At 41.6% G+C, this 19,621-nt stretch overlaps 1 protein-coding gene across 1 annotated transcript; it reads left to right on the plus strand.

The window, feature by feature from the left end:
- The first annotated feature begins 1,602 nt into the window (after positions 1-1,602).
- Positions 1,603-19,599, plus strand: DERL1 (derlin 1). The gene is made up of 8 exons (XM_070940352.1): positions 1,603-1,895; positions 6,134-6,245; positions 8,919-8,983; positions 10,889-10,915; positions 11,426-11,521; positions 12,815-12,867; positions 14,892-15,002; positions 18,410-19,599. Exons 1-8 carry the CDS (start codon positions 1,743-1,745, stop codon positions 18,546-18,548), a joined length of 756 nt encoding a protein of 251 aa, XP_070796453.1. The 5' UTR covers positions 1,603-1,742; the 3' UTR covers positions 18,549-19,599.
- The last annotated feature ends 22 nt before the right edge of the window (positions 19,600-19,621 follow it).

Consider the following 19,621-nt stretch of genomic DNA (forward strand, 5'->3'; position numbering starts at 1 on the left):
GCCTGCTGGGAATTGTAGTTTGCTTGGAGGCCGTAGGATGGTCCAAGAGCCTATCTATCCAGAAAGTAGTGTTGCAGCAGAGGGAAAGAAGGAAGCAAACCAAGTTCCCGAAATCGACCTGTTGAATTTGCAATTGTTGAAGTCAAGAGACTCTTTTCAGGATGTCTTGAAAATAAATGAACAGCTGAGGTCCCCAGAACAGGTATACACCGTATCATTCCTCCATCTGTTCCAACATGCATTCAGAACTGCATGTAATTATTTTAAAATATTTCTTTGAACTGCCCTTGGGAAATGATGCACACAGGAGAGGAACGTTTATCTACTAAATAAAAGGTATCAATGGCTAGATAACAGAAAAAGTTAGAAAGGAGGAGATATAAATGGAGGAAATGGTATAGAGGAGAGTTGTTAAAGATGAGGATATCAAATGTTAAGTATTAATGTTATATTATTATGTTGCTGTATTATTAATATGATGGTGATGACCTATTACAACAAAGATGTACAAATAGACTATTTAAATATAATTGTACCCAGAATACACCGTTTGATGAAAATTGAATGCTATATAAATAAAACAAATAAAACATGAAAAAATAAATAAATAAAAGGTAACTCCTAACCGTATGCACAGAGCAGCAAAAGATGCAGCGGAGTTTCTCAAACTTGTCAACTTTTAAGATTCCCCAAGTCAGCGTGCTGGTTGAGGAATTCTGGGAGCTGAAGTCCACACATCTTAAAACTGCTTTTCTTAGTTCCCCAAGAGTGCTTTTTATAGCATGGTATACCAGGCTAAACCACTTCCCCCCACCCCATTTCCTAAAAAAAATGATGCCTTAAATCAGCAGTGTCTTTGTTTTTGCTCCCCCATCAGACAGCTGGTTTTGCTGCGAAAACTGGAATCTTTGGCAGCTTTTTCCCAGATTTGATACATGAGCATCCTGGAATCACCCTGCAAGGCTTTTCAGTCAGTTTGCATCGACCTCTGCTATTAATTTCTAACTTTCACTTTGCAATTTTTTTCCCCCCTTGTTTTCTTTGCTTCTCATTTTGGATGAGTGGACCGAATCAGAATAGAGCTGGAAAGGGGCCTTGGAGGTCTTCTAGTCCAGCCCCCTGCTCAAGCAGGAGAGCCTATACCATCTCAGACAAGTGACTGTCTGGTCTCTTCCTAAAAACTTCCAGTGATGGAGCACCCACGATTTCTGAAGGCAAGCTGAACGGTCACTAAAGGAACTGTTGTAAGTCGAGGACTGCCTCTATTTACAGCACAGGTCTTCAAAGTTGGCAGCTTGAAGACTTGTGGACTTCAACTCCCAGAATTCTCCAGCCAGCATAGCTTTAAGACTTGTGTCTTTAAGCCTCCAGCATAGCTGGCTGGTGAATTCTGGGAGTTGAAGTCCACAAGTCTTCAAGCTGCCAAGTTTGAGGACCTCTGATTTATAGAGAACGAGGGAGTGAAAAGCGCCCGGTCCCTTTAAGAGTGGAACTTCCGGCGACGCTACTCTGCCCCTCCTTTATTTTTGCTCCGTTGCTTAGCAAACGGAAGGCGGAAACCGGAAGTAGCCGTTTGGCCGAATTCGGTGTGGCCACGTCGGAAGAAGGCGGGCCCCACCCACCGGCCAGCTCTCAGCCCTTCTCGACGCGCCACTCTTTGGCTGAGAAAAAGAAGCACCGGCGGGAGCGAGGAGCGCGAGGACCGGCGTCCAGGCCTCCCAGTCACCAGTGGCGAAGGGGAGATGTCGGACCTCGGGGACTGGTTCCGCAGCATCCCGTTTATTACCCGCTACTGGTTTGCAGCTGCCATCGCGGTGCCCCTCTTCGGCAAGCTAGGCCTGATCAGCCCCGTTTACCTCTTCCTGTGGCCCGACGCCTTCATCAACCGCTTCCAGGTAGGCGAGCTGGACTACGGCTCCCGGCATGCACGGCGCGCTTCTTGCCTATAGCCCTTAGAAGCAAATGCTGCGCTGGGTATGTTGGGAATTGTAGTCAGTTATGGCAAGCATATGGGGACCCCCCCCACTCCAGCCTTGGTGTACTTTTTAGCTTATGGTGGAAGTGCCATTTAGTGATTTGGCTGGGAGGCACCATCCGTAACTTGACATTTATAAAACAGAACTTTTGTTTTCCTTCTAGGAAATTGAACAGTGCTTACCTTAAGCAAGGGATGCTTGTTTGTGTGATAAGAGAGACTTTTAAAAAGTACCTTTCAGAAAATGATTGATGGACTCATCATGGGCCCATCAAGTCATTTTTGACTTCTGATGACTGCATAGATCATCATCTTCTCCATGATGATCTGTCCCTAACCTGCTTTTCTCAGGTCTTCTAATGGTATAGTAACTAAGTCCATCCACTGTGCCTGCTGGTCACCCTCTTCTTCCCTACTACTACTTTCCCCAGGACCAGAGACTTCTCCAGAGAGCCAGGTCTTTGTTTAATGTTGTCCAAGCCTGAGATTCTGGTTAGGGTTAATTTCAGCCAATATGGAAAAATTAGGTAGCATCTAAGGGCCTTGGTGGTGCACTAAGGGCCTTGGTGGTGCAGCAGACTAAAGTGCAGTTAAGTAGCACTTAGCTGCCAGCTGCCTGCAATTACTGCGAGTTCAAATCTCACCAGGTTCAAGGTTGACTCAGCCTTCCATCTTTCCGAGGTAGGTAAAATGAGGACCCGGATTATGGGGTTAATAAGATGACTTTGTATAAAAAAGAACACCGCTTATGGGGGGCCGAAAGCCCTACTAAGCAGGTATATACAAAAGTATGAAGGCTATTGCTTAATGCATTGTAAGCCGCCCTGAGTCTCCGGAAAAGCTGGCTGAGGAATTCTGGGAGTTGAAGTCTGCCAGGCTTAGTTGCCAAGGTTGGAGACCCCTGATCTAGGGTACACCAGTAGGATTCAGTTTCCCATTTAATTATTGTGAAAATGAAATTGCTATATGTAGATATATATATATGTATGTATGTATGAATTGATTGTGGGGTTTCCATTGTGGCTTCCCATCCAAATACTGCCCCAACCCCAATGTGCTTTGCTTTGTATGGATACCACTCTGGTCAGAAGGTTAATAGTCATGTGAAACTAGAGGTCATTCCAGGCCATAGTAGTTTACTTGCATGATCTTGGCTGAACATGGTGTACACACTTAAAACCATAACACGTTTATTACATGGTGTGATCATGTCACTGAGTGAGCTTTGCATAACAGTTGAAAACTGATCAAAGGTGTTTTGTAAATTAGCTCTGAAACTGAAAGTGGGAAAATTTGCATACTGCGTGGTGGGAAATAACTGGTCTCAGCAGGGAGAGGCACATAGCATAGCATAGCACAGCAGAGGGCTGAGAAAACTTGTAAGTAATGCTGGGCAAATACTGAACTTACCAAACAAGCTCATACAATTACTATTTTGCATTGGCTGCTGAAAGCCAGTTTCTTGAGAGGTTCAGTTTTCTTCTATTTCATCATTCCTGATTCACTTTGATAAGATAAGTGTGAAAAAGTATGTGTCATGTCACTCATGGAACAAAATAAATAACGCCTTTTTTGAGAATGGACGTGTGGGAGGTGTTTCCTTTTTCAGTAATCATGGAAACAGTTGAGCTGCTTTAATTTCCAGCCATTGCTAACAAAACACAACCTGAAATGGGAAGGAATATAGAATGAATAAATAAATAGCACGAGCAATCAATTGAATTGTTTGATTTATCTTGGTCACAGACTTCATTATTTATTGCCTTTTGTCTTGTTGCAGAGCTATATTTTTAGTGCCAAGAATATAAACAATCATTAACATTCAGAAGGGTTTCTGGCATTTTGATAGGCACCAATATAGTGAAAAAAATATGGAGTAATTTAAGTTGGAAGGCTAAGTTGGTTAGTCTCTCTTTTTTTTTTTTGAGGAGGCCAGAGTTATTTAAATCACTGTTGTGGAAGATTTGATTCTTTTGTTCAATATTTGTTTTAGCTGAACGAAATGAGTTTTTTAGGAAGGTGTTTAATATGCTTAGCTATTCAGAATTGCTTTCCCCCATTATTCCTTGCAAATAGACATGGAACACCGGGTGTAGAAAAATAGATAATAAAAATGTTGGGTTATACGAATTCTCTAAACTTGGTTTTTCATTTACAGACATTTCATCAGCTGTCTGAATAATTATAGTTCACTGCTTCAATCTTGAGCTACGTATGTTCTCTGTAGGATAATAAAAATGCTTCCTATGAATGAATGTTTCATTTTATGAAGATATGGAAAATACGATAAGAATTAAAGTTGTGTGATAAAACAGTTTCCTATCTGATTTTCTGTCAGTCTTTTCCCATTGCCACCTATGTTGGTATGCTAAGAAAAGCAGGGGATGGAGCGTAGAAGGTAGATTTCAGCATTTTGAAATGCCAATTTCTTTGCATTTTAATGCGATCTCGGAGGAATGCAAAGGGGAATAGAGTGATTGTTTGGTGCAAGACTATATTTCTCAAGATTGGAGGAGAAATGTGCTTCTTTGTAGACATTTTATTTTGAGAGACATGCAGTATCTTAGACACCCAGATTCTGGGTATATTTCCCTCCCTGTTCTTTGCTTTCAGAATTCCAACACATAGAATTGAGGTAGATATATCATTCTTTTACCATAGAGAGATACAGCATTTATCTAAATAGGGAACTAATTGCTCTATGACATGCTCTTACTTGGTAGGATGCCTTCTAAACATGTTTAACTGTAGCTCAACCTCTGCTGGTGCAGCCATTCTCCATATTGGCTTTGGACAAGGAACATTATTCTCCAGTGCATCAAAGGCAGTGGTGGGTTGCTACCGTTTCGGGCAAACTGGTAGCAGCGGTGCCAGGAGGCTCCGCTCACCTGCCCGGATATCATCAAACACAATCTGTGCATGTGCAGAAGCTTCTGCGCATGCACAGATGGGGCACGCGCTCAAACCGGTAGCAAAGGTAAGTGAAACCCACTCGATCCAAGGGTTATGCTGTTAGGGGATATTCCGAGTCCAAATGAAAGCATGGCTTGCCTCTTGCAGGAAGGCTATTTATGTAGCGGTTGCCATTTGCTTGGTTAGCTGGGCTATTCTTAACATGTGACAGACAGGAAAGTCCCCATAACAGGTGGAAAGTTGCTAAAGTTCACATGTGACAGGCAGTTGATGGCAATCATAGTAAACAGCATGCAGAAAGCAACCATCCAGTTATAAATCTATGGACTCTACGTGAAGTCTCAGATGTTGCCTGTGCTTCTGTATATACTGTCTTACAGTACAGTATATAGATCTGTATACTCCACAGCCAACCATCCAGAACCAATACCAAGGGCGCTCAAGTCATTTGTAATAGTGTAATAGTGCAAATGTTGAATATTTGGATGTCCTCTGTGCTATCAACCATCCATTGTCTTTTCCAAGAGAGTCCTTTTCTGATTCCCATCATTTTATGACCAGATAGCATGTCCCAATCTTACTAAATCACTTTGAGAGATTCCCCCACCCCCCATTATGGCCTTTTATTGAAGCTTGATAATATTTTCTTGTAGGGCTAGAGTAATATCTGCCACTCTCTTCATTTTTGTGTATTGCATGAGAGGTGCGTTTGTTGGTGGTGGAGAAAAACTTATTAACAGAAGAAAAAAAAACTTCTGAAATTGTTCTTACAACTATATACCAGAAGACAGAAGAGAGTTTATGAATCAAAGTTCTTTTAGTCCTTTCCTAGTCAAGCAAGGGTGTCCAACCTTGGCAGCTTTAAGACTTGTGGACTTCAATTCCCAGGATTCCCCAGCAGGATTCTCCAGAATCCTGAGAGTTGAAGTCCACAAGCCTTAAAGTTGTCAGAGTTGCATATCCCTGCAGTAAAACTTTGGCTCAATAGTTCCTCTTCAGCACTATTGAATCCTGGTGTCTTATCACCCATCAGACTAACAGTGATGGGGACTCAATGGGCTGGTGGGCTGGGAGCTTTCCACCCCCAATAATCCATCAAATAATTATAGATCTGACTTTGTTAGTATGTAGTACAATACTATTTTACCAATTACTGATGTTGTCTGATGCAAGTAACTTTGGTATTGTTTAAACAAGTTCTCAAAAAACAAGTAATTTACATATCTGCTGTTTTTGTCTAAACAGATCTGGAGGCCGATAACCGCCACATTTTATTTCCCTGTTGGCCCAGGGACAGGCTTTCTATATCTGGTGAATCTCTATTTTTTGTATCAGTATTCATCACGTCTGGAAACAGGTAAATATACAACCGCACCATTATAATGTTCAATTATTTTTTACCTTTGAGGATGGTAAACAAACTTGTCAGTTTATATTTTTTAAGTCAGCGTATTTAATTTATACTCCACATGGACCTATAGAAATGTACATGAATGTCTAAAACTGTCTTTGGGCAATTGAGTGTATTTGTAAACTGAGGCAAAAAGCTAGCAGCTGTAATCTGTGACCTTGGCTTGGGAATCACTTGAATATTCAGATTTCCCTCTACAAGGCTAGGAAGACCTCAGGGAAACTATCCAAAAGATTAAAACATCTGTCACGTAAATAGCCAGAGGCAGATTTCCCCCCTTATCAGTGAAAATGGAACTCTCCCTCCAGCACACAGTAAGGCTGTGAATAAATTTTTTTAAAAAAATCTCTGCTGTATTACAGACATTGATGTATATTTCAGATTAGTTCACCTGCTGGAATTCTTATTCCATCTTCATATGTCCCGGTAAAGAAAACTTTGTGAATTTGTTCTAGGAGAAAAAAGATTTCCAGTCTCAGGCAATTGCTAAATGTTTGGCAAAAGTGAAAGAGTTTGAAAGATTTAAAAATCTTGTTAATTGTATTTTTAACTTGGCAAGTATCTTAATTGCTTATTTCCCATCATGTAGCACTAATAAATTAAAAGTGCATGCAGGCCATTTTCCTTGGATGTAATAAGATAATTTGTGATAATGCTTGATTATTACTAAGTGTAAGTACCTTATAAATACAAGGAACACAAAAATTGCTTTCTGTTCTCCTTCTTATAATAAATCAAATCTACTGAAGCCAACCAGTTAAGAGTTGTCTTTTAAATACTCTGGGATTGTTCTTATGTAGTTTATTTAGAAACAAGTTCTAGCATAAACCAGTTATTCCCAATTGCAATTATTGTGTAAGAATTGCAGCCTTCACTGATCGAACTTTGCAAACAAAGAATTATGTAATACATTTCTCAAACTCAGATTATGCTGCAGGAGCTATAGAGTTTATAATGTTGACTATATTATCAACCTTGTACAGTTAGTCCTTGACTTACAACAGTTCATTTAGTGCCTGTTTGAAGTTACAACAGCACTGAAAAAAGCAACTTATGACTGATTTTCACACGACCTTAGAAGCATCTCCATGGTCACATGATCAAAATGTAGATGTTTGGCAACTGCTTCATATTTATGACAGTTGCAGTGTCTCGAGTCGTGTGATCACCTTTTGTGGCCTTCTGACAAGCAAAGTCAAAGGAGAAGCCAGATTCACTCAGCGTGTCAACTCTGAAGCGAACACGGCTGAAGCCATCTTGTGCTGCTGCCTCATAGTTGCCACGAAGCCTGAGAGAAGGAAGGGAGGTGGGGAAGTAGATAGCCCAGCTAACAGTCAAAATAAAGTTTTCCTGTGGGAACCAAGGTCATTGTAACAGGTGGCTGGTGAAGGAGGAGAGGAGCCTGCCAGCTATATTCATTGGACAATGTGACTGGTGACACCGGGGAGGGGAGGGGGAGTTTTTACTCTTTTAATTAGGTGAAAACCACGGGAATCTTTAGAGTTGGTTTTCACCGGCTGTGCCGATATGATGTACCATATTTTTTGGAATATAAGAAGCACCTTAGTTTTTGGGGAGGAAAATAAGAAAAAAATTGATTGGCAGGTGGATCAGCCTCCCCGAATACCTCCAATCAGCTGTTCCCAGAGGTGAATTTTAGTAACAGGTTCCTTGGTTGTGAGCTCTGTGCCTTGCTTTTTTTTTGCTTTTTTTTCTGCCTCTGAAACTTCTAAAACTCTGTTTCAGAAAAAAAAAATTTTTTTTGCCTCTGAAAGCCTCCAAAACAGCTTCAGAAAAAAAGCCTCTGAAGCTCTGTTTGGGGGCTTCTTTTCTGAAGCTTCGTTTCTGATGCTTTTTTCAGCCTCTGAAACCTCCATTTGAGAAGCTGGGCGGGGCTACATTCAGAGTATAAGACGCAGCCAGATTTTCACCCTCTTTTTTTGGGGAAAAAAGTGCGTTTTATACTCCGAAAAATACGGTCCAATAAACATATTCTTTGAGGAACCTACTTGCCTCAGAGTTCTACTTTCAATGGGTGCGTTACTCAGAGTGCTGACACAGCAACCATGTTACTAACTTAGCGACAGTGATTCACTTAACAACTCTGGCAAGAAAGGTCATAAAACGGGGCAAAATATTTAACATATTTAGTTCTTGCTTAGCAATGGAAATTTTGGGCTCAGTTGTGGCCGTAAGCCAAGGACTACCTGTAGTATGTTAATTTTGGGCAATATTTGTGGGAAAACAAAAAAATGAATTTGATGGTAGAATTTTGTGTAATATTTGTGATACAACTAAAAAAAAATGAATTTGGCGCTAGAATTTTGTGTAATATTTGTTTGGGGGAAAAAAAGCCTCCAATGCTAGAATTCATATTATGAACAGAGACTAGTAATTTAGATTTTCCTACGAAAACTGGCCTTTCAGATAATGCTTTCCCATAAAATACCCTCACCAAACAGAGCAGCCTCTTGTTTCCTCCTCCTCGGAACAAAAGTTGAAGTTGCAGCCCGCGATTTAATCACAGCCTTCTGAAGGCTCCCAAAGCCTCTTGGGGAAAGGGAGAAAAAACAACTGCCAGGGATTTACGTTCACAGCAATGCCATTCTTTGTTCTCAGGTGCTTTCGATGGAAGGCCTGCCGACTACATGTTCATGCTGCTGTTTAACTGGATTTGCATAGTTGTATCCTTTCCTGAATCTGCTGCCAACGTTTGGACAGGTTTGGGTCTTGGAAAAGCATCCCTCCCCAACCAAGGGATGCGGAAAATGGTTACGGAGGCTTCTGTGGCCTTTTGTTGTTGTTGTTGTTGTTGTTGTTGTTAGTTGCAAAGTTGTGTCCGACTCATGGCGACCCCATGGACAACGTTCCTCCTGGCCTTCCTGTCCTCTACCATCCTCTGGAGTCCATTTAAGCTCACACTGACTGCTTCATTGACTCCATCCAGCCACCTCGTTCTCTGTCGTCCCCTACTTCTTTTGCCCTCCATCGTTCCCAGCATTAGGCTCTTCTCCAGTGAGTCCTTCCTTCTCATTAGGTGGCCAAAGTATTTGAGTTTCATCTTCAGGATGTGGCCTTCTAAGGAGCAGTCAGGGTTGATCTCCTCTAGGACTGACTGGTTTGATCGCCTTGCAGTCCAAGGGACTCGCAGGAGTCTTCTCCAGCACCAGAGTTCAAAGCAGTGGTGAAATCTAAAATTTGTTACTACCAGTTCTGTGGGCGTGGCTTGGGGGGGAGGTAATGTGACTGGCTGGGCATGGCCAATTTTTTTTCCCCTTTTAAAACCATTTTTTCTACAATCTCTTCGGCAAAGAGATTGTTAAAAAATGCTTTCAGAAGGCTCTGACTATCCCAGCTGAGTTGCCTGATCGGCAGAAGCTTTTTTTAAAAAGCCTCTGCCGATCAGACAACTCAGCTGGGATCGTCAGAGGCATTTAAAAGAAAAAAAGGATTTTTTTCTTTTAAAAGCCTTTGACGATCCCAGCTGAGCTGCACGATCATCAGAGGCTTTTTTTTTTTTTTTACTTTTAAAAGCATTTTTTGGCTGAAGAGGTTGTAGAAAAAATGCTTTTAAAAGTAAAAAATAAAGCCTCTGATGATTGTGCGGCTCAGCTGGGCGTGGGGTGGGGGGGGGGGCGCACAGGGATTTTTGCTACCGGTTCTCCGAACCACCCGCCTCCATTGCTACCGGATCGGGCAATCTGGTCCGAACCGGGAGCATTTCACCCCTGGTTCAAAGGCCCCAATTCTTTGGCGCTCAGCCTTTTTTATGGTCCAGTTTTCACAGCCATACATTGCAACTGGGAAAACCATAGCCTTGACTATACGCACTTTTGTTGGCAGGGTGATGTCTCTGCTTTTTAATAAAGATATCTAGATTTGCCATTGCTTTCTTCCCCAGGATCAAGCGTCTTTTAATTTCTTGGCTGCAGTCCCCATCTGCGGTAATCTTGGAGCCCAGGAAAATAAAATCTATCACTACCTCCATTTCTTCCCCATCTAATTGCCAGGAATTGAGAGGGCCGGATATCTTAGTTCTCTTAATGTTGAGTTTATTTAATGTTGTGGCCTTAGGGAAGTCATTCCCAGCACCCCCATTTCTCTTCTGATACTCCTGAGTCCACATATTTGGGTGGGAAAGGTGATAAATTCAGGAACAGCCACTGTATAAATGAATGAGAATTTAAGATTTGCTCGAGACTCAATGGCTGGGTTCACACAAAAGCTGGGTTAACAAAGCATGATTAGTGTTACAATGTGCCAAATGAATAAACCATATTATGGCCTAACGTGATAGTCTACTTCACATAATGTGCTGGGTTCCTGCACTCTGAATCTCAAAATATCAGAGTCTGCTGCTAATGTGTTGTTTGAGCCCAACTTGGTTACGATTGAGGGAGATTTTACAGGCTAAACTAAAGCCATGCGGAGCAGGTAGGCAGAGATCCAAATCTATTCCGCCGGCTCAAAAGGGCTTCAATATGATAACAGATACTAGCATTGATTATTCTACTTGTCTAAAATTGAATCGTTATAAATTAAGTATTAAATGTTTGCTTAGTTTGGATTTCCTTAATTAAAATGAAAAGATTACTGGCTTAGTAATGAATATGCAAGTAAGTATATCCTTTTTTTTTTAAAGTCTTGCAAATCAGGTTTATTAGGACTTTTGGTGCCCATCCTTCCAAATCAAAGTTACAAATGACATTAAGAAACAGCCATTGTTTTTTAACAACCGGTTCTCTGCCCTAATGTCCAGCTGGGTAGACATAGCTGGGGGGGGCATGTGACTGGTGAAAGTGAGTGACATGAACCACACCCACCGAGGTTTTGTGGCTCCCGGTATTTTCTTTTCTGTGGGAAACGGGTCCAAATGGCTCTGAGTGTTTAAGGTTGCAGACCCCTGATTTAGCGGGCCATGGATTATGGAGAAATCTGCAAAATCTCTCCCCCCGCCCCCAAAATGTTCTTGTTCCAAATTAATTCCCCTTTTTTTCCCTCAGAGAAAAAAAAATTGAACAGTATGGAGGTGTATCTAAATTGAACAGGGATTTTCGTTGTAATATTTTTAAGTACAGTGTGTGAGTCTTCATATAAACCATGTCGGATCCTTTGTTCTCTTATAGTTGCTGATGATCCCCCTGATCATGTCCGTACTTTATGTTTGGGCCCAGCTGAACAGAGACATGATTGTGTCATTTTGGTTTGGGACTCGGTTTAAGGTGAGTGGCCTTAAGAGATGAGCTTCTGTCTTTTGGACGTCTTGCCCAAATCCGTGGAATTTCAACATCCGATTGAATCATGGTAGCCATTCCTTGATTCCTTCCAGATTTTTGAGAGAAGTTTGGCATTTACATATCTGACATCTGTGTGATCTTTTCCTTCTTGACAGTGCTCCACATACAGTTCTTTAATGGAAGGAAAATTACAGAAGTAGCTGTAGGGCAGCTCAGCAAGTAGAAGGGAGATTTCATAAAACAGAAGGTTGCCTCAAGTGTAATAGTGAACAAATTTTTTGAACAAAATGGTTAAGGGAGACATGGCTGCATTCTGCAGATAAGGAGACTATAGTGCCATGATGGTGAACCTATGGCACCCGGGCCACAGGTGGCACACGGAGCCATATCTGTGGGCACGCAAGCGTTTCCCTAGCTCAGCTCCAGTGTGCATGCGCATGCCGGCCAGCTGATTTTCGGGCCTTCCAGGCCCACCGGAAGTCACGAAACAGACTGTTTCCAGCCTCCGGGGGGATGAGGAAGGCTGTTTTCGTCCTCCCCAGGCTCCAAGAATGCCTCTGGAGCCTGGGGAGAGCGAAAAACGGGCCTTCCAGGCCCACCGTGCCATCGCGTACCAAAAGCAGGGGAGTGAAGGGGGGCGTCGTGCGTGTATCAGCGGGGGGAGGGGCGCATTGAATTATGGATGTGGGCACGTGTGCACACGACTGCCCCCCCACGCTTTTGGCACGCGACGGCAAAAAGGTTAGCCATCACTGCTATAGTGAATGCCATTTAAACGTTAAAAGGGTCTGGCTTTTGCAACATCTAAGGAACATTTTTAAGACCCAGAAGTTAATGCTGGAGGCCATTCCGTTGTATTTTTGCTCCACTTAATGTAGTGATGGCAAACTTTTTGGGCTCTACCTATCAATAATTCAGAAAATGCCTACTTTTAACTCCTGAATTTCTTCCTTCCAGCCTGGTATTTTGTAGCTTATCAATCCAGCTCCCAGACTCAACAGCTAAGAAAACATGGTAGTCTGGGAAGAAATAACATAAAAGCATGGCTTAGTGTTAATCATAGGAAATGAAATGTAACAAACTGATGCCAATGCAATTTGGATAGTAGGATAGTTTACTGTCCAGCCAATATCTCAACCAACAATTTTTTTCGGGGGCAGCTCAACATTGCATTTCCTTGTTAGACATCGGGGCCCACCAAGTTCAGCACATGAGATGAAAGGATAATTTTGCCCTTCAAGTTCATTATGATAAACATATATGTTGTTGTTTTCCTAGGCATGCTATCTGCCGTGGGTTATCCTGGGATTCAACTATATCATTGGAGGCTCGTAAGTATCTCCAGATACTTTGTCTCTGCTTTATTAATTTACTTAATTTATATAGCCACTCATATGAACTGCGGTGGTGCAGCGGTTAGAGTGCAGGCTACTTCTGCTGATCATCGGCTGCCAGCAGTTTGGCAGATCGAATCTCACCAGGCTCAAGGTTGACTCAGCCTTCCATCCTTCCCATTTGGGTAAAATGAGGACCCATATTGTTGGGGGCAATAGGCTGACTCTGTAAACTGTTTAGAGAGGGCTGTAAAGCACTATGAAGCGGTATATAAGTCTAAGTGCTATTGCTATTGCTATATCACTGTGGTAACTCTGGGCGTTTCAACAGCATTTAAAATAAAAGTTCAGGTAATGTAAAACCACAATAGTGACCAAGGAAGAATTTGCAACCTCATGGGCAGGAACAGATCCAAAGCTTCAAAGCTTTATGAAAGCTGACAGAGTTAGGGCCAATCTAATTTGGGAATGGAGGGGAATGGAGTGTTCCAAAGATCAGGTGCTGTGACAGAAAAGGCATGTTTTCTGTTCTGGAAAGAAGGCATTGGGGCCCAAAGCATGCTCCTCCTGTCACGCCAGATGGGATGTAGAGAGACAATCAGGACTCCATAATCCTGTAAATCAAAGTTTCTTAACCTTGGTCAATTTTAGATGAATGTGGATTGAACTCTCAGGATTTCCCAGTCAGCTGAGTGTGCTGAAGAATAGATCTTAAAACTGGCAAAAATGTGTTAGTGGACACCAACGTTATTGTGGTGGTGGGGATAGAGCCTAGGACTCCTGGGTGTGATGGGAGGCCCAGGCCCAATTCCTGTCCTATGCTTGGGAGTCCTGGGCCTTACTCTCCAATGGTCTGCTTAATGACTGCATCTGGAGAGCTGGGATTGTGATCATTGAGCAAAGCGGTCACGTGGTGACTCACTGAATCGCTTTGCTCAACAGCTGAGATTCTGGACTCTCAATTGTGACTGTAGGCACAGGACTGCTTATATGGCCTGAGTATTGATTTAATGGATTAATAAAGAAGCACATACTGTCTTATTGTTATATTACACATTTGTCATTTGTAACGTTTTGATAATTGTACTTGAGCATATCTGCTTTCCTTTGTGAAACAGGTTATACCTGTATTTCCTCATGCATTTAAATTCTTTTTCTAAGGAGGGGTCCAGGGCATGAAACTTAAGAAGCTCTGCTGTAGGTGATCTGAAAGGAAGTACAGGGGGTCCCCAACGCCCGGGCTACAGCCCATTCAGAACAGGGCTGCAGAAGCGGCAGGCGAGTGTGCACATCTCTACGCGCCCCAAAATAATAAGACCTCCGCAAAAATAAGGCCAAGCGCTTATTTCAGGGTTCAAAAAAATATAAGAGGGGGTCTTATTTTGGGGGAAACATGGTAAGAGTCTCGGGTTTCAACTTCCAACAATGAAGTTTCCCAAGGAAAGCCATCTTAACATCCTTCTTCCTTCTGAAATTATAGCCCAGTACTAAAAATTCTTCTGGGATCTAACTTTCAGTTATTTTTATTATCGTTTTTCCAGTGGCACTCTTACTTTTCTGTGTATGTAGCTGGAAGAAGGATAAATACTTAAGTGACCATTGATAACTTAGAATATATTGGAATTGTAACAGTCTTCCATAATTATGAATTGTACTGTCTCAAGGCTTTCTGAAGTTAGAACTCAGATAGATGCAGTTGATGATGGAGATTGTGACTTTTAGCTTTCTTAGGTTCTATTTTTTTCTGGCATTCGCTTTTTAAATTCAGTATTTAGTCCATTAGCACTGTCTTCCCCACAGGTCTGCAAAAGTGTATTTTTCAAAAATGTTTGCAGACAATATGCAGACCTTGGGGTAGCTTCTTTGGGTTATTTTCAGTCTTAGCAGCCTTCAAGCTCTTCAAAAGTGCAAACTCATTAGAAATTGGCCCTGTTGATTAAGATACTTTCACATTATTAGTAGAAAATGCTTCATTCGCTAATTTTTAACACTATAAAATGCTGTTTCCCAATATCCCACAGCATCGTCAATGAACTGATCGGCAACTTGGTTGGTCATCTATACTTTTTCTTAATGTTTAAATATCCAATGGATTTGGGAGGAAGAAATTTTCTGTCAACACCTCAGTTTCTGTAAGTTGGTTTATCTTTTTTTTTTTTTAATCAGACTTGGAATACCTTGGAATGTTGAAACGTTATTCTAATTAGAATTGAAAACAAAAGTACAATGGCAGTAATGAGACTGATGCACATTTTTCCGGATGGCTGTATACGTAATTAGGTCAATTGCTGCATTTCATTCATGTTTTGCCCCTGACATAGACAAATGGGAAACATTGATTCAGTCAAACTATTACAAACTCCCAAATACAAGATTCGCTCACTTCCTCCTTTTATTTTACTGAAATATTGCTGTATAATGATAATGGCAGTAGGCTCCAGAGTTTGCCTTGGCCTCTTTGTTTTTGACCTCTGCTTAAAAAATTTTTTTGTTTCTTTCTTTTTCTTCTTCCTTCCTTCCTTTCCTTTCCTTTCATCTATGTCTGTCTAACCTAATCTAATCTAATCTAATCTGCTTTCCATATTATTGCCAGGTTAAATCTACTGACCATGGCCGTGTAATTCTTGACTCCAGGAAGATATTACCTTTACAATTAATCTGCCTTTCTAATTTAAATTGAAGGAGCACTGCATGTACAAGAATCCTTGGAAAAGCCTGGCTTCCATTCTGCTTCCAGAGGAGCTATAATGACTGCTTTTTTATTTTTATTTTTTTATCCCACCTTTATTATTTATAAATAACTTAAGGCAGTCAACATACCTAATATTATTTCTTCCTCCTATTTTCCCTACAATCCTGAGAGTTGGATTGGCAAGTGATTGGCCGAAAGTCACCCCACTGTCCTTCATGCCTGAGGTGGGACTAGAATTCACAGTCGCCTGGTGATTTGGCTCAAAGTCATTCAGCCACCCTTCGTGCCTAAGGCAGGACTAGAACTCACCATCTCCTGGCTTCTAGCCTGATGCTTTAACCACCTAAACCAAACTGGCTTTCTTACTAACACAAGACAAAGGACCCTAAGGATGAGGCTTAGCTCAGATGTTGAGATTTCCTGCCCACGAAGGTGTTGGATACCTGGAGTATCCAAATGCTGTGTTCAGGATGCACTAAGGCTTCTATGTTCTCTGTCACAGATACTAAAGAAAGCAAAGAATGAGTCTGTAGCAAAATGAATGGTGTCCTTGTGACAAGTGAGAGCTGGTACATCTGATTCTGTGACATAGGGCTAGGCCACTAGGTGCTTTTTAAAAATAATCTATTTTAGAGATCCTTATGATGTCACACCAATGTGTTTTGTGGTAATTAGTAATCTCAGCCTTGACATGCAAGAGTCATCTGACTCCAGGGTAAGAACCCTCTCTCAGGCTGAGCAGAAAAGCCCAATCCACTCACTTCCGGTTTGAATCCACTCACTTCCAGTCAATAAGGGAGAAGAGAACTTGGAGACTTTTTAAAAATGACATTAAAAGTTTAATGAGGTTAAGAATGCAAGGAGCCCTCATCTTGTGAAAATGTGTGACCTGTTCGGAAAGCTTCCTGGGAGTAAAAAAACAGCTTGAGGCTATATTTTTTCACTAGCTGTTGGGAAACAAGTTCAAAATAGAAAGCCAATAGAGAACTCAAGACTTACATTAATGAGAAACGGCAGGGAAGACCAGGGAGAGTTAGATATAAATCCAAAAGTAAGATAACATCCCTGCCCAGAGACTGATGCTGAAATTTAGCCACACCCCATTTACAGGTAGTCCTTGATTTACGACCACAATTGAGCCCAAAACATCTGTTGCTAAGCGAGACTGTTAAGTGAGTCTTGTCCCAGTTTACAAACCTTTCTTGCCATAATTATTAAGTGAATTGCTGCGGTTGTTGTTAGTAAAAGGGTCGTTCAGTGAGCCTAGTTTCCCCATTGGCTTTGTCAGAAGGTCGCAAAAGGTGACCACATGACCCCGGGACACTGTAACCATCATAAATACGAGTCAGTTGCCAAGCATCTGAATTTTGATCATGTGACTACAGGGATGTTGCAAGTCATACATGTGAGAAATGGTCATACGTCATTTTTTTTTAAGTGCCATTGTCACTTGGAATGGTCACTAAACGAATGGTTGTAAGTTAAGGCGGGAGGTGGGGGTTGATTTTGTTATATTGTACTATATTAATTTATTTGATTCTTTTTGTTAGTTTTTATTGTTTTAAATGTTTTATATTCTGTAAGCCGCCTTGAGTCGCCATGGGCAAATAGGCGGCAATATAAATTCAATAAATAAATAAATACCATATTTTTCAGAGTATAAGATGCACTCCCCCCCTCACCCCCAAAGAGGGTGAAAATTTGGGAGCGTCTTATATACAGAATGTGGCCCTGCCCACACGGGATGCGGAAGCCGAAAATGGGGGCGCGGAGGCAGCAATAGGCTATGGCAATCCCTGCAGCTTGAAACAGCTGATGGTCGGGAAGCCAATCCAACCGACAATCAGCTGCTTGTGCTAATCAGACTGTGCAGAAGCTGAAACTGAAATGGGCTGTTTGCTGCAAGGAGGCAAATTGCTGGGAGGCAGAGGCAGGTGTTTTTTTTTCTTGTGCTAATCAGACTGTGCTGAAACTGAAACGGGCTGTTTGCTGCAAGGAGGCAAATTGCTGGGCGGCAGAGGCAGAGGCAGATTTTTTTTTCTTGTTTTCCTCCCCAAAAAAGGTGCGTCTTATAGTCCAGAGTGCTTTATACGCTGAAAAATACAGTACCTGTATACTTCATTTCCAAGATACTGTCCCTACTTTCTGGCATTTTGACCAGCCCCGAAAAAGCAGTTTTTGCAATTATGACCTCCACTTGACCCTCACGTTAAGCTGGGAAGCCTCTTAATAGTGGCTTGATTTTCAGTAAGACACACAGAGCAAGCCGCCTTGAGCTATTTCTCAGAATTTTCAATAAGAGTCTAAACTGGTTAAAAAAAAAAAGCCAAAGTTTTCCAGCTTCTTTGTACAGGTAACTCTTCAATTTATGACAATTGAGCCCCAAATTTAGGTTGCTCAGTGAGAAATTTGTTAAGTGAGTTTTGCCCCGTTTTACGACTTGTAACATGGTCGTTAAGTGAATCTGGCTTTCCCCATTGACTTTGCTGGTCAGAAGATCGCAAAAGGGGATCGTGTGACACACCCCCCCCCCCAGGACGCTGCAAACCGTCATAAATGTGAAGTCAGTTGTCAAGCATCCAAATGTAAATCCGAATGTCCCTGGGGATGCTGCAATGGTCATCATTGTGAAAAATGGTCATAAGTTTGTTTTTTCAGTGCCATTATAACTCGGAACGGTCACTAACCAAAATGTTGTAAGTCGAGGACTACCTGTACTGAAACTCCAGCCTAAGCCTATGTTGCTTCTTCAAATTCAATTTCAACCTCTGCTGAAGTCTTGTTCGGCTGCTAAAGCCGAATGGGGCTAAGATGGCTGCCTGAATTCCTTCTTCTCTTCACCCGCAGGTACAAATGGCTGCCTAACAGAAGAGGAGGAGTATCTGGATTTGGGATTCCTCCAGCCAGTGTGCGAAGACCTGCAGATAATCGCCAGGGAGACACAAGACACAACTGGGGCCAGGGCTTCCGGTTGGGTGATCAATGAAACAAAACAAACAAAACAAAAAAACTTTCTGCTTTTTTTTTTTTTCCTTTTTTCTGTGAGGAACATCTTCGACAACACATGGGAATGTTTCTTGCTGTGGAGGGTATCCGAGGACCAGGTTTGCTCTAGTGTTGTTGGCTCTGACCCGTTACGAATTCTTGTTTGTTCCTGGCGGAAGACCACACGACGGAAGAGACAAGATAAGATTTTATTCCAGGCCATTAACTTCTTTAATTCACTGCTGCCATTAAAAAAAAAAAAAAAGAATGATACTTTTTTTTTAAGGGTGTCCAACACATTGTACTTTCTATAACTGTTCTCTCGAGGGAATTCACGTTTGTCAATTGGTCTTGTAGGCCTCGCTTCATGAAAGAGCCCTACAAAAATCCTTCCTGAATCCAATTTGAGGTCAAAAAAAGTCATCGGAGACTTTTCTTCCTCCGGTTTGAATTAAATTAAAATGTTCAGGTCCACAGTGATGCTAAGGAAAAAAACACTTCAGGTACCTTCAGTTGCAGTTTCTCTTTTATTTAGTTGGAAACAACTCTTTTTTTTTTTTATCCCATTTTGAGTGACAGGTACTTCTTTAGCCAAATCAGATTCTATTGGTAACAAATTCTACCTGGAGCCATTAAAACAAAGGAAGAAAAGTTTGGCTGATAATGCTAGTTTTTAATTTGCAATCTTACTGCAGCCTCCGTACTCCCAGCATAGCAAATGTGGTGCATTTTAAATGCACGGTTCTGTCTGCACTGATTTTGGAATGAGTTCTATTGATCCTGATTTTGATGGGGGTTTAATCCTATGCATATTTAATTGGAAATGAGAAAAAAAAATACGATCTGTTGCCTCGAATGTATAACAGTGGCTTTGGTGTGTGTATCCTGGCACGAAGGACTAGGGAATGCTTCTCTCGCAGGTGAGTGTGAGAGAGACAGACTGAATGCAGAAAGATCTGTTGAATGCTTAATGTAGAAAATACCTCTTTGTATAATGATGAAAGCAACAGGAATCAGATAGCTGAGCTTAATAAAAACAGATAACTAACTTCCTCCAGCATTTTTCATTTTTGA

This window comes from Pituophis catenifer, unplaced genomic scaffold, assembly GCF_029215685.1.
Source record: "Pituophis catenifer annectens isolate HBS135680 unplaced genomic scaffold, rPitCat1.0.hap2 SCAF_3, whole genome shotgun sequence".
Classification (NCBI taxonomy): Eukaryota; Metazoa; Chordata; class Lepidosauria; order Squamata; family Colubridae; genus Pituophis; species Pituophis catenifer.